Genomic DNA, 19983 nt, shown 5'->3' on the forward strand with positions numbered 1-19983 from the left:
AGTGCAGAGTGCTAAGGGATCACAGAGACGGGACATCTCACCCAGAAAAAACTTCACCCATTCCTTCCTAAAATAAGCACTTATTTAGCATCAGATGCCCTGGCTGGAAGGGGAGGAAGAGTGTTCCAAGCACAGAAAAGGGCCTGCGGAGGGCCCGGGGAACGGAGAAACCTACCTGTCCAGGGCCCCGCTGGTGGGCATGCTGCGTGCTAAGCCGCGGACCCCGGTTTGCTGGAAGTATGGAATGCTGAAGATGTTGGCAGCAATGACGGCCACGGAGTCTGAAGGGTTCACAAAGAAGCCGTGCTTGCCCAGAATCATGTTTCGATCCTTTGAGAGAGAGGGCGTTTCAAAGGAAGAGCTTTTAGTCAAACTGTGGAAGAAACCAAACTATCCTACATGGTGGTGGTGGTGGGGGGGGATGAAACTTTAAATTATAAAACTTAAAACTAATACATTTGTTCAGCGTGGGTTTTAAACACTGGATTTGTTTCGAATGGATCTGTACAGTACCACTAAGCCAAAGAGCTAAAACTGTTTTCAACGAAAGCACAAGCCAACTCCTTCTCAACTGAATACCCTGTTCTCCCTCCAGACGCCAGCTGACTTTAACCTCCCAGGCCTTTTCCAAACCCTGGAACCAATCACCTCTCTCCCAGAGGACAGGAGAGACAGAAACAAGAATGGAAATGCTGGCTATTTATACAGTTTGGTAGGCCTGTCTGGCATCCTTCGAGGAACAAAGCAGATTTCTTCAAGGAAGGGCTTCTAAATCATGGCCTGTCCATTTGGTGCAGAACCACAAGGTATGCTGCCACTAACCCTGCTTCCTCAGTGCCTGATATACGGGAAGTTCTAGAACACAGGGAAGAGAAACTCCCATCATGCACTGCCTCAGAAAGATGCATTGCAAAATAGTGTCTGCTCCGGACCACTTCAACTTCCCCAAATTTTGATATGGGAAAATCTATATTTCAGGAAAATAATAAATCTAGATATGTCTTTCTGAGATATCAAGAATACAAACCTAAAACACATTTCCTCCTTGTCTGGTATATGTTCACCAATGTAAATAAAAGAGTGGGTATTAAAAATCTTAATTATAGAGAGAGAATAAAAGGTTAATGCTCTCATTATAGTTCCATCATTCAACTATTGTAAATGAATGAATGGGGATATTATATTTCCAAAATCCTTTCCAGAGATTGAATAAGTAGCTAGCTGCTAGTTGAGAATAGAAACCTATATTAGGATAGGTATCTAGAACCCAGCCAGCTCATGAATCAGTAGTCATTAGATCATAACAAGGCCCTAAATATCCTGCCACTCTTAGCAAACATGAATGTCTGAAATTAAAAATATGGGTGGCCCGGCCTGTGTGGCTCAGTGGTTGAGGGCTGACCGGTGAACCAGGAGATCACGGTTTGATTCCCAGTCAGGGAACATGCCCAGGTTGCAGACTCCATCCCCAGGAGGAGGTGTGCAGGAGGCAGTTGATCAATGATTCTCTTTCATCATTGATGTTTCTATCTCTCTCTCCCTCTCCCTTGCTCTCGCTGAGATCCATAAAAATATATTTTTTAAAAAAGAAAATATGGGTTAATTTCAAGGACTTTTATTTCTGTTTGAGAAGGTCTTTTAATTTTTTGGCCCTGACCCCAGGTGCAATGAAAGGTCTTGACTCTCACTCACTAGGCCCACAGGGTCTGGCAGGTGCAGCCCACTTTTCCTCCTCTGTAGGATCAGGCCTAGCCTGCGTCAGAGTTCACGTAAAGGCACTTATACCCACCCCATCTCCATCAAAGGCAGCCCCAAAGTCATGCTCTCCTGTCTTCATGGTCTCCACCAGGTCAGCTGCGTAGGTGAGGTTGGGGTCAGGGTGGTGGCCTCCGAAGTCCTCCAGAGGAATGCAGTTGACTGCCGAGTTAGCAGGGGCGCCGAGTTCTTCACAGAGGATCTTCTTTACATACGGTCCCACAACTGCGTCCAGCATGAAATGAAGGCTCAGAAAATAACGCTTATGAAAGTCCATGAGGGTTGGGGGACGAGGTAGAAAATGGCATGCACAACAATGAGAATGTGCAAACTGTATGCAGGAGCTAGTGGAAACATAAGCCCGGCTGGAGTAGGAGGTTCTAAGAAAAGGAGTAATGAGAGATTAGGTTGGAAAGGGTGGGGACAGTTGATGAAGGAAAGAGTGGGGAGAAGGGAAGGAGCTGACCATCATGAAGGCCCTACGACACACCTGTGCCAGACACTTCTCAACCATTTTCTCACTCAGTCCTTGAAAAGGCCCACAGGGTGGCACACTCAGTGTTTAAGAGCATGGACTCTGGGATCGGAGTGCCTAGGTTCAAATCCCAGCTCTGCCAGTCACCAGCTGTATAATTCTGGGAAAGTTATTTAGTCTCTTTGTGCCTTTGTCTCCTCTATCTGCATAATGAGGATAAATGTAGTAGCTATCTGGCAGGGTTAAGAGAGTTAATAAATATGAAACACTGAAAACAGTACTGGCACATGATATAAATGTTTGCATTATGATTATCACCTTCAATTTATAGAAAAGAAAACTGAGGTTCTGATATGAAGCTGTTTGCCCAAACTTACACAGTAGGAGTGGGAGCTGGGATTCAGAGCCCTAATCTTTCTACTCTATCAAGTTATCTGACAAACTGATCAAAAGAGTACAGATAAAAACAGTAACTACAACAATGAACATCAGGAAAAACTAGTCCCATTCTTTATGGTGACATCCAGTATAACTACCAAGAACATTCATCTCTACAATATTGAGAATGTGTTTTCCTCAAGGAAGGTACTGACACCAATATATGTTGCAGAGATCAGAACAGAATAGAATGTGTATCTCCCATTAGGAGCCACATGTTAAGGAAGCGATTGACACAACACAGAATGAGATCTAGGCAGCCAGGGCTGTAAAGGATATAGAAACAGAGGCATCAGAGCAGTGGTTCTCAACCTTCTGGCCCTTTAAATACAGTTCCTCATGTTGTGACCCAACCATAAAATTATTTTTGTTGCTACTTCATAACTGTAATGTTGCTACTGTTAATAATTGTAATGTAAATATCTGATATGCAGGATGGTCTTAGGTGACCCCTGTGAAAGGGTCGTTTGACCGCCAAAGGGGTCGCGACCCACAGGTTGAGAACCGCTGCATTAGAGGAACAATGAAAAGGCCTGAAGAAAGAAGTCTACTTCATGACCAGCTCCTCTCAGCAAATACTCCATTATAAGTCCCATTCCTGAGCCAACATAGGCTTTTCCTCACTCCTCTAATGTTGCATCTTAAAAATATAAAACTTCGTGCATTTGCTACAGCCACTGCCTCACTGGGAATGACCATCACTTGATTTTCCACCACCCTCGATCTGTCTTACATAAAAGCTAAATTGGTTGCCGCTTCTTCCAAGAAACCTTGCTTAATACTGCCTTCTCAAACTATACCTTTTTCCACATCCCAAAGAGAATACTTGAAATTCTATTTGTGTTGGTTTTTTTAAAATATATATTTATATTGATTTCAAAGAGGAAGAGAGAGGGAAAGAGAGATAGAAACATCAATGACGAGAGAGAATCATTGATTGGCTGCCTCCTACTCGCTGGGGATCGAGCCCGCAACCTGGGCATGTATCCTTGAATGGAATCAAACCCAGGACCCTTCAGTCTGCAGGCAGGTGCTCTATCAACTGAGCCAAACCAGCTAGGGCCTGGTGATGTTAGTTTTTTACCCATCTCATCACTCCAGGCACTGCAAGCTCTTTGAGTCCAGGCCTACCCACCAAGCATACACATAGTAGATACTCAATACATGTCTGTCACATGGTTTGAAAAAACAGAATAACTTTTGTCTGAATAAAGAAATACACCCAGCCCAGCTAGAGAGGCTCAGTTGGTTAAGCATTGTCCTGTGCACCAAAAAGTTGCTGCTTCAATTTCCGGTCAGGGCACATGCCTGGGTTACGGGTTTGATTCCCAGTCAGGGCCTGTGCTGAAGGCAACCAATCAGTGTTTCTCACATTGATGTTTCTATCTATCTATCTATCTATCTATCTATCTATCTATCTATCTATGTATGTCTATCTCTATCTCTCTCCCTTAATCTCTCTAAGCATGGCCTTGAGTGAGGTTTAACAAAAAAGTAGACCCATTCATGGGACTCCAAAGCCAAGTTAGGGCCCAAGAGGAGGAGTTCCAGGATGGGAGATCCAGCCCTCCAGGAGAAGGCTTTCTAACCCTGGTCATGCAGTGTTAACAGGAGGCTCTCAACAGCATCGTCAAAAGGGTTCAGCACAGCAGAAAGTCTTTCTCAGCCAGACAAGCAGCTGGATTCCAACACCAAGGAAAATCCTGCTGCTCAAAGCTTCCAAAATTCTAAATTATTACAAAACAAATGAACAACCTAAATGCTCAGGAATTCCTGTATTCCTACAAGCAAGAAAACCTCATGGTTCACTTCATAATGACAGCTGCTGTCTCTACTGACCTGGCTACACAACCCCCAGAGGAAGAAGAGGGAGAGACACACATCCTGTTGTTCCTGAATTTAATCCTGGGCTTGCTCTGCCCGCTTCTAAGAAAAGGAGCATGCGGGGGCAGGCGAGAGGGGCTGTGGGGCTCAGGAGCGTGTTCACCACATCTAGTAAATGACAAAACGCCCTCTTGGAAACAGAGGGGTATTTAGAATAGAATGTAAGGTATCTTCGGAGCGGCAGGAGGAGTCCACAAACACGGCTGCACATGACACAAACCTGATGCTTAATGTGAAGACACTGCCCTTCACACCACCTTGCTGTGGGGACTGTCTCTACTGCCTGCTGCATACAGTCAGATTTTTATTTCTGTGGGTATTGTTGAAATGGTTGCAAAATAATTGTTTAAAAAATATCAGAGATGGAAAAATACAAGAACCATATGATTTCAGGCCTATGTGGGCTATAAAACAAAAGGCAACGAACAAACGCATAGACACAGACCATAGTATGGTGGTTACCAGGGGGGAAAGGCGTGGAGGGTGGATGAAGAGGGTACAGGGGGTCAAATATATGGTGACGAAAGGAGATGAGACTTTAGGTGGTGGAAGCACAATGCAATATACAGATGATGTATTAATAAGGTTGCATGCCTGAAACTTATATAATGTGATTAACTAAAGTTACCCCCAATAAATTTAAATTAAAAAATGAGGGGAGAAGAGCCAGAGGGAGTCTTAAGAAAAGGCTTGTTAAAGCATCATGATGCACAGAGCAGAGAGCAGCTTCGCGTCTGAGAGAAGGGGCGGCAGGGGAGCGGCCCGTACCTCCGTGCATGGCATCGATGCGGATCTTCAGTCGGTTTGGACCCGACAGCAGTTCTTTGAGTGCACTGAAATCAAAGATGTTTCTCAGCATCGCAGCATAAGCTTCCACCGAATCCACAATTTCCACTGTGGGAAGAGGCAATATTGAAAGATGGAGGAATTAAGCACATTTAGAAATGTTCTCCTCTGCAATGATGGCATTGCTGCAAACATGCCATGGCTGTGTTAAAATGCCAGTTACCGAGCAGCCCCAGATGCCAGGACGGTACAGGATCCCGAATTCAACACTAACAATGTTCCTGGGAGGTAAATGATCTGATCCTATTTTGTAGACAAGGAAACGCAAGGTCTGTAAGGTTAAACCACTTGTCCATACAGCTGGGATAGGGCACACAGGGGATTTTTGACGGAGGTTTGCCTGGCGGTAAACTCAAGCTTTTCTGCCACACTGATTCCCTATCCATCTTACGAGAAGTGTGTTTTGGTGTCATAAATAACAGAAAATGTGACACCTACTTTCCTTTCCTTTTTCCAGGCCCATTGCCATCACGATTTAATGATAAAAAGCAGAAAAAAAGTATTTTTTAATGAATCATTTTCACATGCACCACTAAAGGAATAAAATAAATATAAGAACTTAGTCTTGCTGGATTTTCAGGGGTCTGAACATTTTCAAGACGTTAAGAATTTAAGAAATTCTCTACTGATGTTTTCTAAACCCTAAGCAGGTCTTCAGGATGTGGCAAAGTACCACCTTGTCTTTGTTAGGATGCAACTGTCCGCTCTCCATGGGTAGGTTCAAACAAAAAATGCAGTCCAGGGGGAAGAATACATGTTAGAGCAAAGTTAAAATGCAAGTCACATTGCCAACCATCTCACCCTTATTTGATTAATATGAATAATTTCACAAACATTTACTCCATCAATCATTGTAATACCTTGATATTTAACAACAAAATGTTTAACACGACTGCCTACACAGGGGGTTTCAATTTAGCCCCCAAAATGGTGTAATTTGATTTTACTGAATATTAGGGCAGGGGAAAAAAAATCAAAACCCAGGCTTTGGAATCATTCACACCTGGGTTTGAATCCTGGCTTACGGCTCACTCCCTGTGTGAGCTGAGCCTGTTACTCAAGCTCTCTCAGCCTTTGTCTCCTCACCTGGAAAAAGTGAATACCGACAGGGCTGCCCTCACAGGGCTACTGAAAGAATAAAGCGGAATAATAAATGGTAAGAGCTCGGCACATAAAAAAAGCTCAATAAAAGTTAGTTATGAATATAATCTTACAAGTCTTCTAGCCAAATTCGTTTTATAGATATGGAAGCTGAGGCCTTGAGATTTGGAAATGACTTACCCGGGGTCACACTGCTGATCACCCGCAGTGCCCAGAGAGCCCAGGTCTCTAGAGTCCCAGACCCAATTCCAGACCTGCTAGTTAATGCATGCAAGGCTCAGTGACCTCAATCTTTCTGAAGCTGAACACCCATATTATTAAAACCTGGAAAGGCAAATCGCTCAAGTTGGAACTAGGAGTGGGCAGGAGGGGTTGGGGGGAGGGGGAGGTAAACATACCTGTGAAGGGTTTGAACTTGTTTTCCAGGTCAAACTGCTGCTTTCCCAGAACTCCAAGGTCTACTTTCAGGTCAGGGCAAATTGCATATTCTTCGATTGTCTTGCTGATTTGGAAAATCTTATCAGTTACTGCTTCGGGAGCAGGACCTGGAAACCAAATAGCAAACAGTGGGTCGTTTTGTACAGCTGACATGTAAACACAAAAAAAACCACAAAACTCATCAATTCCTCTTTACTCGCACATCTGCCATTCATCTCATCATCCAGGCAGCAAAGGATCAGGATTTTCTAAAAGAAAATACCGTGTTAGTGACCATTCATGCCTGGCTCCTCACATTCAGGTACAGCAGAATGAGAAGCATTTCGTTTCCACCAAAAGGAAACAAAGAGCCCCCTTACTAAGGACCAGAACCAGAACCCTGGCCTCCCACCGCTTTGATTAGTGGTTTATCCTACTGAACATAACATTGACCATCCTCAAAATGACAGCACACTCACCTCCATTGGAAATATTGAATTTGATTCCAAAATCTCCATTGGGCCCTCCAGGGTTGTGGCTGGCTGTCAGGATGATCCCACCAAGGGCTTTGATCTTTCTAATGATGCAGGAAACAGCAGGGGTGGAGAGGATTCCATTCTGTCCAATAACCAAGCGGCCAATCTAGGAGAAGAAATCCAGAACACACACTTTCGAATCAGTGAGTCCAGAGCTCCTGCGCAGAAACCCCAGTACAACAGGCAGATGAACCAAGAACTATCCTATTGGACCAGGAAAGGTGTTCTTTAATGAATATTTACAGCTTGGGTGGTTATTATTATTTTGAAGTGGAATATTACTATTCTTGACAAATAATACTATTATTGAAGTAAAATCATTATTGTTGAACAAAGCCATTCCTTCAAGTAGTTTTGGGGGACTGTGCAGTTTTAGTGTATAATCTGTACTATAAGACTCTGGCAAGAAAACATAAGAATATGCAAAACAGAGTCTTTCCAGACCAGGTTCATAATTTGGATACACTGAAAGAGTGTGAGAAAACCCACATTTTTATCCAATTCAATCATACTTTCCATCCACATTGGGAAAAGAATATAAGTTCAGTTTAAAAGAAATTCTAACCCAATGAGAAGCCTTCTATAAATTACAATGTTTAGAAAAGTAAAAAAGGCAAACTTTATATAAAGTCTATTATAGAATGTACCTCAGAATTTACATTTCCAGTCAAGCTTAGATGTTAATACAGTAGCCTGTCAGGTACTGTATGAGTCACCTCTGCGCCAAGGCCTGGAATGCTGAGAGTTAGTACTGGGTAAACCAGTCAGAATTACCCACACGAAAGGGCTACAGGTAGTAGTTTTGTTGTGTTCTTAACTCACCTTCCCATATCTCTCAAAGATGGTATCAGCACAGCTCCTAGATCTTCCTTCACTAACATGATAGTCATTTATGTCTATCTCAACATGACCCACATTGGACACACATGAAGAAGACTGACATACTTGGAGAAGATGTGACTGCCACATAAAAAGATTTATAAGTAAGGAGTTTGTGCCCTCCCTCCATTCTCCCTTCTGAGACAAGAAAGGGATGGGAATGCTTTGAAATTTTCCACTTGTTATTTCCTCCGGGCTCATCAGAGATAAACATGGTCGAAGAAACAACTTGAGAGTAAATGTGTTTCTCCCGGTGAACATGCCAGTGAGATTCCGTTGGAAAGTTTCTCTGTGACTGTCACCTTTGCCATCCTCCCAGAGGTCACCCTCCCATCAGTCACTGCCTTATAATTCCACCCTTCCACCACCACCCACCTCCCAGGAAGCAGCTGGTTCAATGTCAGTCACCTCTTGGCTCGTATGTCTATCTCCGAACAATTTCTGTTATACTAGTATTTTTTTTATATCCTGCCTCCCTCAGGAAGTGCCAACGACCAGGGTAGGGGCTGTAAATAGGCTTCTTTATAAACTAGAGAAACCTGAAGATGGTGTGAAATCAATATTATGATTATCCTGAGCTTCTGAGAGCTTTCTACAGCCCACGGCACCTCCCATTCATTTTCACAAGGGCTCCTCCCATTGTGTAGATGAAGCAGCTGAGGTCAAAGTTGTCACAATCCTGCCCATTTGCTCATTCTTACATCCACCTAACAGAAGAACAACAAGCAATTATGGAAAGGTGCTATGGTAGACATTGGGATAGATGACATGACAAGGTCACATGGCATCCAGTAGCAATAGCTGGCAAAAGCATTGAAACTTCCTGACTCAATACAGTGGGAATGGAAACATCTCACACATCCAGCAGTTTCCAGGTGTGGTTCTGAAGAGAATAAAAGACTATGGTTGAGGAGTTCCATGATTTCAATAGGCAAGGCTTAGAAATGGCAACTTAATCAGCCAGAGTGGCTGGTGGAGTTATCTGGAAATTGTATTTGCACCTGAAGCATACTGACTTTTACTTAGATTTTGTATGTATTTGGTGTGGAAGGGGAGACTGATAAATGAATATGAATCTATGCCACCCAAATCACCCCTTAATTCTACCATCCCTTATGGTGATGTCTACAGTCAGTCATGGCCCAAGACTGAGAGACTAAACCAGGGGGTAATAGTAAAAAGGAAAGGTGAGAGAGAGAAGCAGGGAAGCCCTTAGTAGCTTCTTTCTCCTGGGTCCAAGAAGAGGCACAGCTGGCCAAAACATCCCCTTCCAAAGCAGACTCTTTCCCATGCATCACCCTCAGGAATATTAACTGTAAACTTGATGTTGGGAAAATATCACTCTGTTACTGTCCTTCCGTTAAGGAAGTCTGAAGAAATGTAACAGCCCCTGACTCTAATCTCCCCTGCTTCTCTCCCACCTGTACCTCTGCTGCTCTACCCTGGCCGAATTGAGCCTACCTCCTCGGGCCCACCTAGTTCACCTTTCTATAGTCCTGTGTCCCTCCTCAACTCAAAAAGCTTCCCTGTACCATTTGATCCAGAAATTACACTTTGAGATATCCACACAAAAGAAAGCAGAGACTCAAACAAATAACTTACACACACATGTTCATAGCAGCATTACACACAACAGCCAAAGGTGGGAACAACCCAAATATCCATCAACAGATTAATGGATAAACAATATGCAGTATACACATACAATGGAATAATACTCAGCCTTACAAAGGAATGAAACTCTGATACATGCTACAACAGGGATGAACCTTGAAAACATAAAATAAACCAGACACACAAGAACAGATATTGTCTGATTCCACTTATATGAGGTACCTAAAGTGGTCAAATTCATAGGCAGAAAGTAGAACAGAGGTCACCAGGGGCTGGGGGAAGGGAGAATGGGGAGGGGGGTGATTGTTTAGTGGGTATAGAGTTTTGGATGGAATGATAAGAGTGCTGGAAAGGGATAATGATGATGGTGACAGAACACTGAATGTAATCAATACCACTGAAGCATGCACTTAAAAATGGTTAAAATGCAAAATTTTGTTATGTATGATTGGCCATAAAAAAATAAAGAAGAAGAAAGAATGCATCTTGCTCTGATGCCCCAGTGTCTACCGACTCAGAGGGAACCCCCTCAGCCTGACACGGAGAGTCCCTCTTCCACCAGCGTTCCCTGCCCTTCTCCTCTCCTGCTACTCCCGTCTGCCTCTCTCATGTCACACCACCAACTGGATACCTCACTGTTCCTCAATATTTTATAGTCAGACATGACAGGGAGAAAACTTACATTTTTCTTTTAATTGAAAATAGGGCCTCGTGTCTTCTTATGTTTCACAAAAGACAAGATCCATTTTCTTCGCCCTGCTAGTCATATGCACGGGTTCAAGTCTCATTTCTAAATGTACCTCTAAGTTCAAAGCTCTGGCAACCATATGAGATATCAGGATTAGAAATGCGGCACCACCAATATTTTATTTTGTACATTACAATTCACTATAACTGCATACAGCTTTATGCAAACAAAGACAAAGGGAAACTAACAAAGGCAAATTATATTCCATAATCCTTAAATGCACCTGATAAAAGTGTACTAAAGAGAAGAAGAAAAAAAAAAGAATGATCTCCATTTAGCTCACTAGGCTGAAAAGTCCTCCCAAGAACTGGCTCATGAATGGAGTGGGTATTGACAAAGGCGAGGAAGGAACATTGACTTCTACTGAACTCTGTGGTAGAAGATTATCTTTCCTTTAGATTTCCTCCCACAATCAAAGGGATGCTAAAATAGTCAGAATTTAGGATATGTTAGACAAAGAAGAAATCAAACTATATAGGATTTTAGAGGCTTTACCAGATTACAGTGCTGTATTGGTCCACTAAATGTGTTAAGTAATCCATTTGGGTAACAGGACTGCTCTAAAGGCAACGCTATTTTGAATAAAGAATGCCCTTGCAAAGGCATGAAAATATTGCTTGTGCTGGCTGCCACACCATAGGCAGTTACCATATTTAGTCAATGATTAGCACTTAAATGTATAATTGAGCAAACCTTCAGATTGTAAAACTGAGAAAGTCTATAGAGTCTGCCTGAATTACACATTCCTACCACCTCTTCCACATCCTTCAGCTCCACACAAAAATGAAATGAAGCCAAATACATCACAGCAAAGGGGACAGTGTACCAGATGCACTCAACAGCCCAGATATATGCGGGGAAATAATGTTCCATTCATTCTCTCTCAAAAGATTAAAAGCATCTTAATACCATTCCCTTTGCAGCTCTCCTCAAAGGTGAAATTTATAGCATGTCACATTTTATCTTAAAAATGGGTATGTGTCATAATAATTTCATATGTGAGTGCTTTATCAGCAATTTTTACATGAAAGGCATTCAGATTCTGAAACTAGGTAGAAAGGAAACTTTGCATTATAAGCAATAGGATTTACAAACATTTAAAATTTTAATTCGGTAGTGTTTTTGTTGCTGTTTAATTTGGCTTTTGCAATCACACCTGCTTGGCATATGATTAAAATAGACAGAAAATGAATGCCCAACACATTTGATGGCAATGCTAAATTATGATCCCAGTAACAGAATCGCTTCTAGAGAGGAAGTAGAAAAGATTTTTTAAATTTACAAGTACTAAAAGACTTTGTTCTCCAAATTATTGCTAAGCATAATCTAAAACACTAAAAATATATATTTTTGGTCTCACAGAGGGATTTGCAGAGCAAAGACAGCGATGTGCTGCTGCCCACCTTCCTATAAATCAGTGGGACTGTGCAAACTGTTAGATTATCAAGATCAGTGCTTTCTGGCACAAGATTCCTTCTGATTTGGTTAATTCGGCCAACAAGGTTTCTCCCAATGCAAAGCGTTAGCAGAGCCTCCTTATAGTATAGTCTCACAGGAGTTATCTCTACTCTGCTGCACAAATTCACCGCACACAGGGCTTCTTTGTGTCCAAGGTCATTATAAGCAGGTTCCCCTGTAACAGGTCCTCTGGGAAGGCTCACACCTAACATTTTCCAATCCCCTCCTCATAATTCGCATGACTACCAGGATTCATCAATAACAGCATGCCCTGGCTTTTGTTTTCCTGTTTGACAAGTGACTGAATTTCAACAAGGAAGCCATTGAAAGAAAACAAAATCCTCCTCTCTCCACTGCTCATTAGAGCCTTCTGAGAAAGGACAGAGTGCCCTCAAAACCAGTGAGAATGTACATAGGGGAGCTTGCGGCTGGGGGTGCGCTTTAAATGTCTAATAAGCAACAGGTACTTGTCCAAGCAATAGGTACAGAGCACAGCGCACAAAAAGTTGAACTTACGTCCCTGTATCGCAATGTGGCATGTAATTTCAGCAGTATTTTCACAGTAGTCTATCTCTGAAGTCACAGTGAAACTTAACTGGATGTTAGTAGAACTGAGGTGCGTACCCCAAACAAGTCCTTGTACTTTTGTATATTTCTGCACAATTCAGAGGTTATGTGGACAGCCAGACACGCAACAACACACGGTATACCAACCCCATTGGCGGCCGCCATCTGCACTATTGTTTCTACTGCCGATTTATTAAAATACCGCCCATCTCCACCAACCACCAGTGATGATCCCTGGCGATCTTTTAGGTCTACAGAAAAGAATATACTCTGGATAAAATTTTCCAGGTAGCCTGGCTTGGCCTCGAAGCAATAGGTTTTCTTCCGTAATCCACTAGTTCCAGGTTTCTGGTCATGGTAGGGAGCTGTAGCAAAAGTCAACAGAGGGAGAGGACCTTCTTCCATTTTCCTGTATTTCCCAAAAATCCAGTCATCAAAATCACTCATCTTTCATTTCCACCACTTGGCTCAGCGAGGGTATCCAGAAAGCAGTGAAGAGTTCCCCAAGCAGTCCCGTACAAACTGAAGCTGCAACAGTGTCCTCTGAGTAACTAAAATAGCCGTCCTGTCTGGACAATGGCTTCAGGGAGGAAGCGGGCTCGATTCCTTGTTGTGGTTGCCCCTTGTGAACGAGTTCAGGGCCACCACCCACCCACATCCACACACAAAGCAATCTTCAAAGTTGTTTTGATGAGGACACTTCTGCCCACACAACCAAGCCAAATACCCTTCAATTATTTTTGCCTCATATCCCGTTAGGGTGGAGATAGCTCCGCAGGGTGCTGCATGCAGCAGACTTCAGTTACAAACACCAGATGGCTGCCAGACTCCACTCTCCGAGCCCAGGCAAAGACAGCCAGTGCAGACCCAGGAAGCAGGTTGTGAATAAGACACCCTGGTGTGGCTCCCGCTGCTCCTGACACCCCTTAAACCAGAGCATCTCTGGGCAGTCATCACCGAGAAGGCCATCTGAAGCTAAAGTTGTCCCACGCCATCTAGCGAGTTAAAGGTCAATCTTAAAATGGAAGTGAGGAATCAGTGACCTCTGGACTTCTTACATCACTGTCACTTTGATACCCAAGTGACTATTTTACTTCCCACATGCAATTCCAGTTAAAAGGGGGAAAAATCATTTAACAGAACACATTTATTCACTGAGCACAAAGGATTTAACAAAATAGTATTCAGTTCTAATTCACTGACCACCTACAAATATGCCGTGAATGGCTGACAGCTTGGTCGGTTCCTTGAAAAGTGGGAATGAAGATGCACCAAACCCTTGAAAATGTAAGCAGAGGAGAAGGGGGGAAAGTATGTGTTTTGAGAGTACGAGGTTTGACCAAGTTATTATTTAGAAAAATACTATAAATGTAAGATTAAATTTTGTGTTTTAATTTTCTCAGTTTCAAATAGTCTTGACTTTTAAGAAAACATTTTTAGTGAAACAGTTTAAGTCCTTTGCATTTGAAGAACCTAAAATGTTTCGAAACATACTGCCTGAATAAATTTGATATCCCACCCCATCTGATCCCTGAGACTGTATTAATAATCTACTTAAATGCATGCATGTGTGTTCTTTATCTGGTTCAGCAGAAGTTGTGAATTAAGCTCCCTGTCAAGGTTTTGGTGGACTTGTTAAGGATGCTTAAAAAGTAAACCAGGACTAGTTACACCACATGTCTGGAGAATTTGACATGCACTGAGGAGCCAAAGTTTTCAAGAAAAAAAGTGAATAATCTTTTAACAAACAAAATCTGAGTATTTTCCAGATTTTCAGTAGGGTCCGAAAGCGAGCTACTGCTGAGAGCAGCAGGCTGCTCTCTCTGAGGCATGAATGCCCGTGTCCGGGTCTGCTCTGAGCAGGACCAGCAAAACCAACAGCACCCTGAGCAGAAAGCAGCTACTGGCAAGGGAGCCTGTTTTCCTTCCAATGACACATGGGGCTGGTCCATGTGCAGGGGAGACCTGGAGACATAACATTTAAACAATTCACAAGACACAGCTATCCAGTTGAAGACCAGTTGGCCAAAAGACAATGACTTTTTATAGCTTATTTTTGCTCATTATAGTTTTTAAAACTAAAATTCTTTAGGAGTTAATTTACAAAGTAAGCTTGCTCTATTAACAGTTTACACACCCACTGTTTTTCAACTTACTACAATGCCTTTTTTTAAATTCATATTTTTTAAGTTCGGTGCCCAGTTTCCTCTGGTTTTAGATAGGTTTGCAAATTAAGCCAGCATATGCATCTTGACATATTTAATAACAGATGCAGATTCATGAAATATCAACCCAATAATCTTTTCATTGGGAAAAACAGAACAACCAACCACATAATTGGTAGTTTTCTGAATGAGGTCTTGAAATCCCAGGGTAGGTCCAGGGATACTGGGTCACAAGGGTGCCCCACCGCCCACACACTCCAGCACGCTCTCTGCTGGTGGTCTGCCACCATCCCCATGACGCTCTTGCCCAAGTTAGAGCTCAAAGAATCACGTTTTGTTGGGTTTTTCCTCCACATATTTATTTATTTCATTTATAGCTTGTGGTTAATTGATTCCATAAAACGAGAAATTCTGAAGAATCAAGGCGTAAGTATACAAATTCAAAATAGATATTCAACACAAAAAATATACACATAAGAGTGGGTTCATTTGCAGCATGAGCTCCAACAGATCTTGTTTCAAAGGATGGTGAACGCTGGCTTTGTTTCCTTGAAGACCTTGTCCACATCGATACCAGGACACCTCAGCTTATTGGTGTGTGTTCACGTGCACCAAAACTTGTTTCTTAAAACATTTTTTCACATTGTAACTGTTGTTTCTAGAATTAAGCCTACTCTTGGGCCTCGTGCCAGTTTCTAACGATCTGAAAACTGACTGATACAGAAAGTCTTCCAAATGTAAATATTCTGATTTTCAAAGGTTAAAATAATGTTTCTAAAGCACTTATTGCAAACTTAATAATAATGGCGCTATTCCATTTCTTAACTTTCCAAATACTTGATATGCCACCTTGGCATTATTTGTTTGCTTCTTCATTTCGAGATTTTTAAATGTACCACCCCAGTTGGTCATCTTCATATTGAAATAATTATTTAACACAAGTGGGAACAGAGAGCAGTGTGTGAGCATTCAGAGGTCATATATGTCTATGGAAAGAGGTCACTAGGTAAACCCAGGGTCCCCCTCTTGGATGGAATATCTGTGTGGGCACAGGTACATTTTCACTTCCCTGCATATGAGCCAGCTGTACAGCCAGGCATGGACTGGGGAAGATTCCCATCTCTCGTGGCTCTCGCACACGTTGATGAACACCCAGCCATTTAAGTGCACCCCAATCTAAGGCTCCAAGGAAAGAGTTCTGTACCCAAAACAGAGAGCAACGTTTTCAGCAACTACTTATGTCTGTCCTGGTGTTTGTCAATATGCAAGCCCAGACCAAAAAAGACATAAGCCTTGCCCTAAAAAAGCTTCTATTCTAAGAATGGGCCTGAATCATAATTTTATGGCCACTAAAATACTCAACCCCATATAAAAATATTACCAGAAGCAGCAATGTTAGATGGACTGTGAAGTGTGGTAAAAAAAGGAGAGGCATTAAAAACATTAAGCTCCCGAAGGCGCTCAGACTAAGTGGGGCAGCTATTAAGAAGCTCATTTGCTGGAGTTCTCCAGCAAAGGTTGAACTCCATCTTCGGGAATGTTACTGTCGAGCATAGCAAACCCAATTTGGCCTAATGAATCCGCCTGCATTGCCAGTACTCCTTCACAATGACACAAATTACATTTAAACCATATGGGGGACTTAAGGATGACTCCCTTCAGACAAGGAACTTTCATACTGGTCTTGGGTCCAATCAATTTCACGATGGCAGAGTTATGAACCCCTTCGCTCCCGGCCTCACGAAGACTCCAGCCCCCATTCTGATCAGCAAGGATGCCTTCCAAGTAGAACACGGCAGACACGGTGGGCTTGCCCAGCCTTTATTCATTCTATCTTTCTTTGTTTCTTTCCGTCGATAAATACTTATTGGATAGCTAACTACCATGCCGCCGGGCTGGTGCGAAGGTTGAGCCCAGGGCCTAAACAGATTCACCTCTTCATACCAAGAGTCTTTCTTTAGCAAATGCCCCAGGGGTAGGCATCGAGGATAGAACTGCTAACCCTGTAGCTGGGCACAAGCACTGGAAAGAAAGCTACTAATTGGGCTAAAAGCAGTAGGAATCATCAGATCAGAGGCCCTGAGCTTGTGACTGGCTGCAGGTGCCTGCCCCTGACTGCTTGGAGTGGTTGAGCCCAGTGACAGGACACACAAGCTGGGAAACAGTCATTCATTTCTCCAATAAGCAAGCATGTGCTAAATGCCAGCCCCAGGGTAGGCACTGCAGGATAATGGGAAGACCATAGGTTTAGGAGCCAGACACATGCAGGACTCAACCCTTTGACTCTAAAATGTATGAGAGGTACAATCTTGGGCATGTCACTCAACTGAACTGAGCCTGTAAAATGGGGATAGCTCTCAAGGCTGTTCTGAAAATTGAATCAGGAAACATTTGTGAAAACACTCAGTACTGTGTCTGGCACATAGCAAATTTTCAGTAAATGTGTCCCCTTACCCTACCGACTCTCAGTTTCTTCACACCCCTAACGTGGGATAACAATGCCTGCCTCACAAGGTTTTTGTGAAAATGACCTCACTGAATGTCTATGTAAGCCTCTGTGAACTACAAAACGATGTAAAATATGAAGAAATGTTTTTCACATTCTGGGCAGGGGAGGGAATAGTAAAAAAGGTGGACAGACCTTTGTTCTTAGAAGATCATACCAGAAAGGAGCCACCACAGCACGGTGGCGTCAGCAGGGCCCCAGAGGTGCGTGTACAGGGCTATGGCTCTCAAGAGGTGAGACTAGAGAAACAGTTGGGGTAAGGATTATAGAGTCTCATGAACCACACTGAAGTTCATTTTGTAGGCACCGGAAGCTATGGAAATATTTAAGCAGGAGGAATGTAAACTCATACATTTTTTTGGAAAGTTGAGTGGCTCTGGAGGTGCACTGAATAGCTTAGAGTAGTAGAGGCTGGAAACAGACTAACCAAGGATTGCAAAAAGGACTCCTTCCTCAGCTGTGGTGGCTCTGAAGGATCCCTTCCTCGCGTGGTCAGTGTGATCCTGCCCAGAGCTGCTCCTCTGCTGCCTCCTACACCTGACTTTAACTCTGAGTCCTTGGGCCAGTTGAGCCCAGTTGGGTTTTCTTTTGCTCTAACATGAAGACACTACCCAAACATCTCTCTTTCCTCTGACCCCTTCTCCACATACTGTCTTCCACTCATTCCCTCTCTTCTCTGAAAAGTGGCCCCCCCACCCCAGCCCACAGGACTAGGTTCTTGGGGCCATGTTGCTACTACAGGACTCTGATGTCAGACCATGATCTCCAGGGGTGGGCACCTAACCAAAGCTGGATCAGCCATACTTTCTCTCCCAGCAATCTAGAACCAGGCTACTAGTCAGATTCAGTCGTGTCATGAGACTCTCCATAGAATTGTGACTGATGGCTGGACAGTACATGAGGATACATGTGGAGGATCTGGATCATTTAGTCATCTCTAAGAGTTTTGGGCTTGATGTACGGGAAGAACTGGAAAAGAATTCAGAATAGATTCAAGCAGAAAATAGGTTAGGTGAATCTTCTCAAGAGGGTAGGGTTTTCAGATTCTTGAGACATGAGAATCAGGGAATGTGGTTGAACACAGCCCCTTAGGACTCCCAATTGGCACTGCTGTTCTGAACTACGGTGGCTCCAGCCAGCTGACAATGTCACCCCCAATTCAATGGGAAGGTAACTACTAATTGCTTGGGTGAGAGAATGGTTTGAAGTGGGCATTTTTAAATATAGAAAGATTTAGAATTAAGTATAGACCAGAAGAAGTAAAGCAAATTCATAGAATACAGAAAAAAATAAAACAAACTTACAGTATTATTATGTTTGTAACAAGTTTGGAAGAAAATCTAAGTATATTTGGTACTTGAAGTACATTGGCACATCTGAGATATTAGTTTAACAGATTAGTCTTGTAAATCTAATTTATAATGTGTAGTTGAGTAACTTATGTTTACATATAATTTTAAGTTTAAGGGGGTAAGAGAATTTTATCAAAATTAGAAACATTATTGGAACACTCAAGAAAACTTTGAATGTACCCTATTTACAAGTTTAAATCAGCAAATGTAGATGGTTTGCTGTAATATTTCAGGGAATGGACTCTAAGGCCAGAGTGACAGGTTTGGAAGCCCAGCTCTGCCAGTCACTAGCTGTGTGAACTCAGACAAGTTACTGAACCTCTCTGTGCTTCTATTGCTTCATCTATAAGAATGGAGAATAACAGTTCCCCTTAACCTCACTTGTTGCAGTCATGATTGAATGAGGTAAGATACAGAAAGTCCTAAAACCACACTGGTATAGGATGCCCTGCACAAGTATCTGCTGTTATAATTGCTAGATTACATAAAACGACTTGAATACTTTTAAAATTTTGCTTGTTAGACAAAGAACTTAAATAAATAAACATATTGTATTTATAAGCTCAAAATATTCATAGGAGTTTGAAGAAATGAATTTATAACCAAGATATTCTCTCTCTCTCTCTCTCTCTCTCTCTCTCTCTCTCTCTCACACACACACACACACACACACACACACACACACACACAACCACCAACTTATATTACCAAGTGCATCAGCAGAGAGAGGAAAATGAAGCAGAGTAGCAGCCTGGGTTCCTCCCATCTCAGGCTCTGATGAGGCCCAACTGCACACCCCACCCTTGGCTTTCAAGAGACACCCCTCTGGGCTGATGGTACAGTCCTCTTGGTGGGTCACTGCATTTCTGTCACTGTCACTGTGTTGAGCAGGGCTCTGTAGGGCTGGCTCCTATCTGCCAGCTGAGTCAGGCTCCACCTGCTGCTGTCCCACCAGGGGAAGAAGAGGACGAGAAGAGACTCCTCTCCTTCTTCTCTGAGCAACCCCCGTCAACAGCAAGGAGACAGGCAAGAGTACCTCTTCTGAGTCAGGCTCCACCTGCTGCTGTCCCACCCGGGGAAGAAGAGGACGAGAAGAGACTCCTCCCCTTCTTCTCTGAGCAACCCCGTCAACAGCAAGGAGACAGGCAAGAGTACCTCTTACTAGGTGGGTGACCTTGGGCAAGGCACTTAACCTCTGGGTGCCCCCATTTTCTCATCTTTAAAATGAGATTGAAGCCCTAA

The 19983-nt window shown here is 42.9% G+C and overlaps 1 protein-coding gene across 3 annotated transcripts in view; it reads right to left on the bottom strand.

Annotated features, from left to right (window-relative positions):
* Positions 1–19983, bottom strand: part of PGM1 (phosphoglucomutase 1) — a 55906-nt gene that overhangs the window by 22959 nt on the left and 12964 nt on the right. For 2 of the 3 annotated variants that reach the window (XR_001364396.1, XM_005878054.2), the window contains exons 1-6: positions 12866–13180; positions 7396–7558; positions 6898–7044; positions 5321–5446; positions 1790–1980; positions 176–330 (exon numbers count right to left, since the gene is read on the bottom strand). Coding sequence is in view for 2 of the 3 variants with exons in the window: in XM_005878054.2 (XP_005878116.1) it covers positions 176–330; positions 1790–1980; positions 5321–5446; positions 6898–7044; positions 7396–7558; positions 12866–13165 (1082 nt within the window). In the remaining variant the exon portion in view is untranslated. Of the gene's footprint in view, positions 1–175; positions 331–1789; positions 1981–5320; positions 5447–6897; positions 7045–7395; positions 7559–12865; positions 13181–19983 lie in introns of those variants that run through there. The other variant, XM_014549267.1, reaches the window with a different exon arrangement.

The sequence above is a fragment of the Myotis brandtii genome, unplaced genomic scaffold (genome assembly GCF_000412655.1).
Source record: "Myotis brandtii unplaced genomic scaffold, ASM41265v1 scaffold540, whole genome shotgun sequence".
Classification (NCBI taxonomy): Eukaryota; Metazoa; Chordata; class Mammalia; order Chiroptera; family Vespertilionidae; genus Myotis; species Myotis brandtii.